Source organism: Porites lutea, chromosome 4 (genome assembly GCF_958299795.1).
Source record: "Porites lutea chromosome 4, jaPorLute2.1, whole genome shotgun sequence".
NCBI lineage: Eukaryota > Metazoa > Cnidaria > Anthozoa > Scleractinia > Poritidae > Porites > Porites lutea.
The window spans coordinates 43,773,056-43,784,686 of NC_133204.1; the positions used below are offsets into that span (position 1 = coordinate 43,773,056).

At 38.5% G+C, this 11,631-nt stretch overlaps 1 protein-coding gene across 1 annotated transcript; it reads left to right on the plus strand.

The window, feature by feature from the left end:
• The first annotated feature begins 823 nt into the window (after positions 1-823).
• LOC140934733 (gamma-aminobutyric acid receptor subunit rho-1-like) lies at positions 824-9,581 on the plus strand. The gene is made up of 9 exons (XM_073384307.1): positions 824-888; positions 2,881-2,957; positions 3,606-3,695; positions 4,349-4,416; positions 4,681-4,907; positions 5,486-5,568; positions 6,522-6,659; positions 7,147-7,499; positions 8,935-9,581. The coding sequence occupies exons 1-9, from the start codon at positions 824-826 to the stop codon at positions 9,235-9,237; spliced, it is 1,404 nt and encodes a 467-aa protein (XP_073240408.1). The 3' UTR covers positions 9,238-9,581.
• The last annotated feature ends 2,050 nt before the right edge of the window (positions 9,582-11,631 follow it).

Genomic DNA, 11,631 nt, shown 5'->3' on the forward strand with positions numbered 1-11,631 from the left:
ATAGAGGTTAAAAGCATTATTTGGCTTGTAAATTAACGAACGCAAAAGCTTGACTACCCTAACAAGATAACAATTTCAGAGCAAAGTGGTTTTGCTTGCGGGACGGACGTGCTACTAAATAACAAGCACCACTTTTGGGGGTTTTATCAACAAATCTCATAAGGGAAAAGTAATATTTACTTAGCATGAAAAATAGTTTACGTGGCTTGATAACGTAACTTTATTGGCGGAACTAACGTTCATTTTCGTTCGTATCCTTTGGAATGTCATATCAAAATTGTTGCTATAAACTTGTCATCACACGGTATGTAGTAAATTATTTAAGACTGCAAAACCTCGTTGAAAGGTTCCAACTTAAAGAAGAGGAAATTTGGTTTTCGTGACTGGTACATTATACGAATTATTTCATATGCGTTCTCAACTTTTTGATGCTATTATTCTTGGTACTAATTGCATTGTTTGTCGCTACATTTTGCGACAAATACGTGTTTCAATAGACCATTATAGAGAGTGCTACCGCACAAGTAATATTTAATTTAATAGATTTCAAGCGCGGTGCACCTGCAAAGAAGTATTTATAAGAAAATGTTTAATTTTCCTAACCAATCTATGGTCCAGACCGAGAATTAAGTTCAAGTGTTATTATTAGCGTTGATAAACTGATGAGGTGGATGTGTTGAGATTTAGAAGACACCACTTCTTTACGGTAACTGTGTTTCTCAGACTGTGCAATATTTTCCTTATTGCCTTTATATTTGTCTCTATACAGGGCCGTACAACTCAAATTTGAATAGCGGAAAGGAATACGGATTTATATTTAAGGATGAGGAAGGAGACCATCTTTATGATGTTCGTAATTGCAGCATTCTTCGATAATCTACTAACAAGGTTAGTGTAAAACAAATGTAACGCACGGAAACATATACGGTGGTTTAGAAATTTCCTATAACGAATCCCTGGTACATAGATGTGAGTAGTAGTTCCCGAAGACTTTTTATTGACACGTTTGCTATTGTATAAGCAGCATAACATGATCATTGCAATGCACAGTGATTTTCGTTGGTCTTGTAAGAAGAACAGCAGGCCTACTTTCCGACGGAAGATGTCCAAGCGGTTTCAAAACAACGAGCCTTTCTTGATTAATGTTTGAAGAACTCGTTTATGGCGAGTCAGCTTAGCAATTATCTCGAGATTATCGTTAAAAAAGAAACAGAGCAGGCAAGAAAAGAATCGTCGTTGGCCTTGTCTCGAAAAAGATTCTCATGTCAAGTTTCTTTTTTAAAGTTAAGGCTGTTACAGCATCACTTGGTGTTGAGAGTCTAGCTTCGTCTACTCGTACCTTAGACGTGTAAAATTATGCTGCAAGACAGTCAGCGTAAAATTACGGTAAAAAATAATTTTTCGAAGATAAAGCCAGTTAGAATTGAGCTTCGGATTGAGCTCTGGATCAAGTTTCGGTGGTTACGAATTTAAAGCTAAAACTGATCACGACTAAAGAAACTCTTTTAGGTATCACGAAATTGTCTTGAGGAGCGTCTGTTGAACAGTGTTAACCAGACAACTGACTACGGAACATTTCAGAATGGCTCATTAACTACCAATAAAATAGCTAACCAATGTGGCGGTACCTTAAGAAGAAAGGCGAAAAGTAAAAGATTGTTTTCATTTTATGTTTTAAGTGGTCATAAAAATCCAACTGCTGCCTATTAAAATACTTCAAATTGGTAGACTTTATAACTAAAACACATACCGCCGACATATAACAGTAAACCACAAGACGAATCAATCACTTACTACCGGAACAGCTGTTTTAAGACACATACGGCAAATTGAAGTTATAATACGCCGGAAACTAAAAGAAATTTCTAGAGACACAGCACCATGCAAAGGCTATCACTTATATGAACGACATCTCCAAGTTTGATATACATGTAAAGTCAAGGCGGAAAATATAGTCTTTGTAATAACTGTATATAAATTTTGGCACAATAACACTTAAACAAAGTTTACTTGCATACCAACTAACAAGTAATCGCAAAGACAAAGCTATTTCCAGTAAACTCACGGTTGCGTCAGACACTGATCTGTTCTTATTTTGCCCATAACATTGTTGAAAGTTTACATTGTTTGAGAGACATCAAGACTTCTTTCTTACCAGCTGTGGTAATATTATTTAAACTTTACTGCTTCAGATCAGAACCAAGAATTACTCATTATTGCTGCTGATTGCCATGGTTCAAACCAATGTCTCACAAAATTGTGAGTTACCAACAAGTACCCACCAGAAAAAAAACTGAAAAAGAACCGACCTTCCGAGCAAACAAGGATTGTTTTGACATTTTTTTTAAGGGAAGGACGGACGACACAGCTTAAAACAGTTAACCTTGCTTTTTTTTTCTTTCCCTCGTATTTGTTCCTCGTTGGCAATATTTAGAAAAAGTAATGTTTCATTGTTGGAAATACAGAGGAGCGGGGAAACGAGCATGAGGAGGGGGTTAAACTGGGAATAAAAAACCTCAGTTAAACCCTAACCGCTGTCATTAGTAACCCCATTACCGACTCTCTGGTTAATGTTCCTATTTTTCATTTTCCAGTTCCCCGTTCCCCATTCCCTGTTTTGTTACAACCCTATGGCTGGTCCTATATCTCGCGACAACATGCCTTTAGAGTGTGTCTTGAAATAAACTGACCTGCGTCTTAAACGCCGTAAAATTAATTAGCATGAGATTTTTCTCAGCACTCCGGGTATAGCGAGCTCCTGCTATAGAACTGTTAACCTCCATTATTTTTACTCTCCTTAAAAAACAAAATGAAGCATGCGTATATATTTTTTAAAGAAAAAACAATTTGCGATCAATAGAACGTTGTCTTTACACACAGCACTACCTCTGGCCTCACTGAAAGACGACGACGCAGGGATTTAAATCGTACTATTCATACAAGCAGCTCAAGAAAAGGTGAGTTTCTAATCGTTGAAAGAGTAATATATTAACTGATTAAAAATCCATCTCAGCGACGTTTCCAAATTTTGTAAAAGGTTGCATCTGAGCATGCATACTGATTACAGTTCAACAATAGATGGGGCTCAGCGATCTAAATTGAGGTAATTTTTCTGCAGAGTGTAAATTGAGCTATAACTGACAAATGAACGCAACTCATTGACGAGGATGTTGCTGTTTTAGGTCAAATCTGTGTTGACGTCATTACTTAGTGCCTTAACCCATACACAAACTTCTCCTGAAGAGTTATGAAGAAGGTATCAAACAAATATCATCAGGGAGCATTAACCATAATACTTTTTGGTTCTTTTTCTTAGGCATAACCCCCTCAACTTTGTCAATTTTCATTTCATGTCCATCCTTCCCATCCGTGGTAAAAGATGACGACAGGAAAAGTTTCAGTGCCTGAAATATTTTCTAAATTTAATACAAAACTGGACCAATGTTTTTAAAACCAAATTGACGGGAAGACTTGCACTTGCAAATAAAGCAAGTAAAGCTCCTTTAATATAAAGTGCAGTCAATTGTCTTTGCTGATAAACAATAAGAGTTAAACGTATTCATGGTTTCTGCAAGTATTGAAATATAATAAACTTATTATTTTAGCATTGCCTGATGACTCCTACGCCAAGGTTTCAAAGTTAATTAACAAAAGACTGAAGCATTACGACAAAAACGTTCGTCCAAATGATACAGGTAATGTAATCATTTTGTTCATGCAATCTGACAATAAAAATCTGAAGCATTCTTATCCAAAGGTCCTTGTTGCTTTGTCCAGCCTCCCTGGTAATTGAGTTTCTTAGGTACAATCATACATGGTAATTATAATGTATCGTAATAGAGTTCTTTCTGTTTTCTTTACCTACTAACTGTCGTCGCTTTGCTTGCTTATGGTATCTTTGATAAATAAAGTTATTTGGCTGACATGAGTAACTAGGCTGAGTAATTCTAGCAAAGAGACAGCGACAAGTAAGGAAGACAGATCGAAAGAACTATATCACGTCACATTATGATTACCATATATAAAGTACCTACTATTTATAACCGACCACTAATCCAGGAGAATGCGGACTCTGAGCATGCAATTACCACACAAGTCTAAATTTTTGTAAAATTATCTAGAAGGGTGAATTTTAGCCGGGGGGAACGCTTTTTTTGGGCCCATCAAATGAAGGATTTTTAACATGAATACAAACCACACAGCGCAGTTTTGTTTGGATGATTCGTTACATCACCTTTTGAAATTGAAAAACGTTTTCCCTTTGCTGCAAAAAATTCAGCGTACTAGTTTAAAAATCATGGAACCTTTATAGTTACGCTTCCCACCGAGCGATCGTTTTTTCTTCCAGGAAAACCTGTGGAAGTTCTTATCGAATTCAAGCTTATGGCCTTTGGGAAAATACGAGAAGAAGAAATGGCAAGTATCCTTGTCTATTAGATGTAGACTGCTTTGCAGACGTTAAACAGGGAAAGGGGAAGGCTGGAATATGGACCCTCGGGATGACCCTTTTCTCCCCTCGCGCTTCTTGCCCACCCGAAATCTCCTTCCCCTTCCTTTTTGAACGCCCGGCAGGCTATTACATGTATACATCTTCTGCAGCCTTTTCTCAAGTTATCGATGCGAGTACTTAGGGAGGAATTCCGTAATGACTAATGTGAATTATGAATTCAACGATTTTAGGACTACACGATAGATATATTCTTTAGACAATGGTGGACGGACCCAAGACTCGCCCATGGACAGGAAAAGGTGTTCAATGCTGCACTCGATCCTACCAAACTTGGTAAAGGGATATGGACTCCTGATACCTACTTTAGAAACGTCAAATCTTCTAATTATCATTCCGTTAGTCGAGAAAACATGCGGCTTAGAATATTCAGCGATGGGAGAATTTATTATAGCGCAAGGTAAGGGATTAAGCCAGTGCTATAATCTGAAATGAAACAGTGAAATGTTCCAGGTTACTAATGGCTAAAGATATGAGTTTTTATAATTAAGATGGTGTATGACGTAGTTTAAAAGCGAGCTGATGGTATTGATGGTGTTTATAGTGGTAGTGGTTGTTATGGTTATAGCCTGAGTATCAGGCGTTTCTGGGGGAAAAGGGGAAATATGGAAGCGAAAAAGAGAGAGAGCATCTAAAATCTCCTCTCCCCTAGCCCCTTAGGAAGGCCTGATACTCAAGCTATCATGATTAAGGGGTTGGCGGGCAGTGTTTGGTCACCTCAAAAATTGTGTGTTCTTTTAGGTTTACTAAACTTCTAAAAAGCAATCACTGTCAGCACTGTTATGCAAAATATGAAGTTTTTAAAGTTAGTTCAAATGAGCGGGAAGAAGTTGTGATCTCAAATGTCGTAAACAAAGTTTCCTTCAAATAAATTACTAGTCAGAGAGAATCTCCCCTGTAACTACAAATTTTTGTTACGTTGTTCTCTTTATCCTATTGGAGCCGTTTATTGATTTCGTTTGTTTTTATTTGTTTCAGAATCACTCTAACAGCTCAGTGTGATATGGACCTGAGGATGTTCCCTTTAGACACTCAACAATGTTACCTCATAATAGAAAGTTGTACGTAGCCAGATGTTAAATTTGCACGTTATTTTTTCAGTCTTCCCTTTTTAAAAAAGCTGCCTGATGTTCTCAGTCAATGAAGCCCTTAGCGTGTAAAGTTAACTGAAATAATACCACTGAAGGAAAAGGCTAAGGAACAAGATTCTATTAAAAAACCGAAAACAAAACAAAAAACAGTATAAGTCGTCAGCTTGTCCACCGGCGCCGAGCTTGTGAAAACGAGCAACACTTCACCTATAATTGGTCAAAAAAGCACGGAAATTTATATCAGAAATACTTGTGAAGGCAAAACCACAATGACAAACCAGTGAAGGCCAGGTAGACCTGGATCAGTAAAATCATCAGGAAAATTTTGAAATTAAAACAGTAAACTTTTCCTTACGGCAGGAAGAGTGATAGAAAAAATACGTAAAGAAAACACAAATAAAAATAAAAATAAAGTGGTGAATCATATAATTCACCACTTTATTTTTGTTTTTCTTTCTTTAATTTTTTATCACTCTTTCTGCCGTAAGGATCAGTTAACTGTTTTAAATTTAAAATTTGGTACACGGAAATTTAGCCAATCACACAGCATAGCGCTACCTTGCTCCTAAGGTCCTCCTCTTTAACTAGAAACTAAAATACCTGACTTCAAATCACTTTCACACGATACTTTAATATCTCTTTTTATGAATTCTTCTGATTGTTTAATCAACTGCCAATCAGTTTCATTAATTATCTCGCAATGCTTTGAATTAAGAACCAAATTAATATCATTCAATGAATGAATGAATGAGAACTGTAACGTTTTGTAATGTTTTGCACGTATTAATTAGTTGAATTAGTACTTAAATTTAGACTAATAGCTTTTGCAATACTGTAATTCCTTTATGGTCATGCAAATAAAGCATTTAGTGTTGTGTTGTTGTGTTGACAGGAAATGCTCCCTAAATTTGTTTGCATTGCAGATGCTTATACAGTAGATGATGTCGTGTATAACTGGAAAACGAAAGGTCCTAATGCAATTGAAGTTTTTGCCACTGAATTAGCTCAATATGACCTGTTGGATGTTGTTACATCAAAAAAGGCGTCAACCAATAGCAAAGGTAAAGATTATTCAATGTAGTTGTGTAAAGGTCGACTTAAATGTTTCGGGTAGTACCTAGTATTTTTTAATCCATTGGACGTATAAGCACGAGCAAGTACGGGTACACGCGCGAATTGTTTTACGTATAATGTGGATCCAGACCCCCTAATAAGGAGCACACCCCCTAAGGTCGAGGTTTCACACAATACATTAATTCTACGTTATGGCCAGTGCCTTGTGCACAAGACTATACATACACAACTTTTCCCAATTAAATGAGCCAATCATGCACAAGAATTGTCTTTGAAACTAACCGTGAATGCTTTAAACCTTCTTGATAACCATCGAAGGATGATCCATGTATAGGGGTATAAGGAGCTTTCAAAATAAGATTAACTTCAAAACAAATTTAAACACTGCGCACAAGAACACTCCTTTAAAAAAATTCTTGGATTCGGCTCCCTTTCACGATACTCATTATCTATTTGACGCATTTTTATTTTCAGGTTCCTTTGACAGTTTAAAAGCAACCTTCACCCTCAAGCGACGAACGACATACTTCATTTTCCAGCTCTACATTCCTTCAGCGTTTGTTGTCTTCCTCTCATGGCTCAGCTTTTGGATAGACCGTCATGCAGTTCCGGCTCGAATCTCCCTGGTGATCACGTGCATTCTGAGTACTATGTTTCTATTTGAGTCAACTAACTCCAGTCTACCTCGAATTTCCTATCTTAAGGCGGTGGACCACTACTTGATTACTTCGTTTGTGTTCATCGTATCTTGTATGGTTGAATACGTCTGTGTTTTGAACTTTCCGGATAAATCGTCTGCCATACCTAGGAGTCAAAGCTTTGCGCCGGTAAGTTCATCGCAACCATTAAATAGTTTATTACAGTGCTCGACTACTTAGGAACTAGTCTAAGGTCTGAAAAGGTGGCTGTATTCTCGGACGACGGAAATGTAAACCCCTTTTCAAAGTGGGTTGAAGCAGGTTGAACGAGAAGCGATAACCACACTGATAACAGCTCTAGTTATCAGGAGTTATTCCGATTCATCTCTGCCATTTTTGAAGTCGAACATCACTGGAAAAGGTTCGAGTCTCGAGGCAACCGATCCTTTTTGGTGCAGAAGTACTAGAGCTTACGTTTATTTGAGTGTCTTAAGACCTTTAAAAGTTCTAAAAAAAATTCCAAAACATTTTTTGGTGAATTTCTGGGGGACAGAAAAAAAGAAACTTACTGAAACCGCCGTTTCACGTTCTCCTTAAAATCTTAAATTTAATTATTTGGTGGCGCGAAAAGCACTCATGATCCAGTGGCGGATCCTTCACAGCGGTCAAACGAGTGAAATTTGCAAAAGTTAAGCGAAATACTTCAAAGTTAAGGTTGCTACTTTCACTATCGAAAGTTTAGGGTATTACCAACATCCTGTTAGTTTACTAAACTTTTTAAAAGTTTACTAAAAAAGTTCTAAGTGATTGAAAACCGATGCTGGCGTTATTATCGGCGCCATTTTCAAACATGATTCTCTTTTAGCGCGAAGCGTTTTCAGCGAAAAAAGCTCAAAATTTTGAGAAAAATGGAACGATAGTTATTTGACTTACTGATTTATACATCTTTGCCCATTTTTCTCTAACTGGTAAATGAAATCCCAGCAATAAAAAACAAAAATAACGATTTAGACGTTTGACCGCGGTGGTGGCGGATCCAGACCTTCAGATAAGTGCGGGGGGGGGGGGGGGGGGGGACCTTTAGATAAGGGGGGAGGGATAGGCCCTCCGGGCCCCTCCCCTGGATACGTCACTGTGATCTCTTCCTGAACAGGGCAAATGACTTCTATAGCGCGTTTTCACTCACGTGTCCAGCATCTATGCAAATTCATTTGAAGAAAAGAATGTTTTTACATGAGAAAAGAGTTCTACTCCCTCAGGATTGGTTTGAAACACCGACATGGCCACCGTTTCATTGTTTTAGAACACCAATATGGCCGCCGTTACGTCATGAGAAAACGCTCTATAGAGTTAAGGTGGCTAGCAGCTATGCAAATTTATTGCAACAAAACAAAGGGTTTACATAAGAAAAGGTGTTCAACTCCCACAGCACTGATTTAGGACAACAACATGGCCACTGTTTTTCTGATTGCTTTGGGATACTATTATGGAGGACGTCACGTCTTGTGAAAAGGCTCTACTGTCTTGTACTCACTACGGCTACTAGCTTATTTCCTTAAGCCAATTTTCTTTAGAACCAATGTTCGAATATTACAAAACTAAAACTCATACCTTTTCCCCAAAGCCTCCAACACCGTGTCAAGGTGCGAGTTCTATAACAGAAATGATGGATCATCACACAGACTTCAATAAAGAACGACCAAATGGTGTTGCTGGAGGTCTGTCGCTTAGAAAAGGAGCGTTTCTCCACGAAAATCTTTCTTCGGCAAGAAAAAAGCAGTCATCTTCTTTGAACCCCTTTATTGAAGGGTTTCCCATAAAGCAATACCCCCCTCATTATATCGACAAGTACGCACGCAAGATATTTCCGCTTCTCTTTGGACTATTCAATATAATATACTGGTCTTACTATCTACCGCGCCGATGACGTCACAGTAGAAACGATCACGTTGGACGATGGCGTCATAGTGGAACCTGAACTGACAGCGGAACAAAGAAGAAGACATAGAAGAGATGGCAGGACGCGAAAGCACCGTTCCAAGATGAAAGCGGTTATCACAGCGGTACGAGGGTAACATAATGGTGATGATTCGGCTTCAGTTATTTGAGGAACAATCCAGCAAAATCCATGATGTCACGGCCTTTTGTATTTTGTCTCTAACTGTCATAAATAATGCATGACTAGAACCAAATCATTTGTCAAGGAAATCTCTAAATGGCTACTCAATCAAGCAAGCTTTATTTACCTCAGCATAAATTGACCATTGTTCTATTGTTGGGGATTCGACGCAAATTAGGCCTATTGACGCTAGTCATAATGAGTAGTTTGTGAAAGCTTTTGTCCCTCCCTCGGGTCCTTAGCCTGCGTAGCAAGCGTTTTCGCGCGGTTTCGGGTGAAAGAACAAGGAACGAGAGTCAAAGACCGAAAAATAGGGCGAGTAAAAGAGCGGGGGAAAATCCCGTTCCTTGGACTTTCTTTGCTCGGAAACCACACGGAAAAGCTTGCTACGCAGGCTATCTGATCCTCCTCCTCTGCTCTTTTTCTGTTTTATGAGAAATTATATGAGAAATTCTCAAAATAGAAAACGTGCTTAGCTTAAATAAGTCCAAAACAACTGTTATAGACAAAACTAACGTGAAGCGACTAATTCTGGAATAGAAATAATGAACAGTAAACAGAAGTTAAGGGAAAACTTTGTCACGACAAATTCACGTTTCATTTGCCATTAACGTGAGCGTCTAAATCTCTCTAATGAATCAATAATTCAAAGTGAAACATAATATTGCTAAGAATCCCAACTGGTAGAACCAGTGGGCTATTTTACAAGCATGGCCGAGGATTTGGACTCAGGACTACCGAGAACAAATCCAGCTAGCAGTCGGAGCGGGACTTGAACTGGAAGCCGCCATTAATTGATCATCGTGCAATAATGGTGGAACTACTCACTCTTTAACGAGAACCGTTGACTCACATTCTTGTCCGCAGTTCTCCTCAGCTGTCCCTTGAGTGGCTGACAAAGCTTGCTAAAAGTGCTGGCTGCAGACGTTTGTAACGAAAACAGAAAGTGAATAAAATCCAATAATAATAATAATAATAATAATAATAATAATAATAATAATAATAATAACAATAAATAAATAAGATAATAAAGATCATGCTCAATATAGTCGTTTACCCGTCTTAATTGCGTATCTTGGACCAGAATACCCTTGATTTCAGAGTCATGAGGCATATTGGTTAATACTCTCTCCCTAAGACATGTAATTTTTACCGCAGAAAGGAACACTAGCAGCACTAGCTACAGTTAAACCTACAAAGTATTAGTAAAGGGACAAAACTGGACCGTTGAAAATACATCATATAATACGATATAATTTACTAGAGAAAAGACAATTAAAAAAGATAATCTGTCGCTGTGCTTTGTGTTAATCTTCTAAGTAGTTTTGCCTTTGTAATACTCAGATTCCGTAGACGGTAGCCGTTGTAGACGCGACATAGACAGTAGTTTAAGGTGAACTATCAATTATGTTCAAGAAATTTTCGGCGACACAGTTCTTGTCGATTCCTTACCTAATTCGGCCCTAAACCTATGATAGGCCGTCTTACCGTTGCTCCTAACTAGATAACTGCAGCATTTAAAACTCTACCCTGCGCCTTGACGTAAAGGAGGTAACCTCTCTCAACCGAGGATCCCCAACAGTGTTCTATTTTTGACATTCCATCTCGCGGACATACTGTCAATCCTGAATCTTGCCCCGATTTTGCTTTAAAATCCCGAATCCCGAGCTTCAAATATGTCAAATCCAGGATCCCGAAGCACCTTTTGGGGACCCTCTCAACCGCTAAGGGCGCGTGAGGGTCAGGAAGAAAGAACAGTTTTCGATTAAAAAAAAGGCGTTTCAGAAATATACTGATAGCTCTAAACTGCCATTTTTATGAAAAACAATGGCCTTGCGGCTGGAGCTCCTCTTATGCAAAACAACTAACACAAGTAACACGTTCCACCCTCCAAACATCCCTCATCTCCTCAAGATTTACAAGTACGTCGTCCTTCTTTCATCAGTGTCACGCGCGGCAAGCAAAATCGTAAAATTGTGCAAATACTGGGCTTGCGTCCTCGTTCCTTGGGTCGCTCCATGTAAGGTTATCCGGAATCTGGGAAATTTTTCCTAGTGGAATCCGGAATCCCGCAAAAATTGTGTTTATGGAATCCGGAATGCTGGGCTTTGGAATCCGTAATCCAGCTCTTAGGATCCGGAATCCCACTAACGATTGGAATCCGGAATCCTTGTTCCGGACAAGGAATCCAGAAAGAATCCG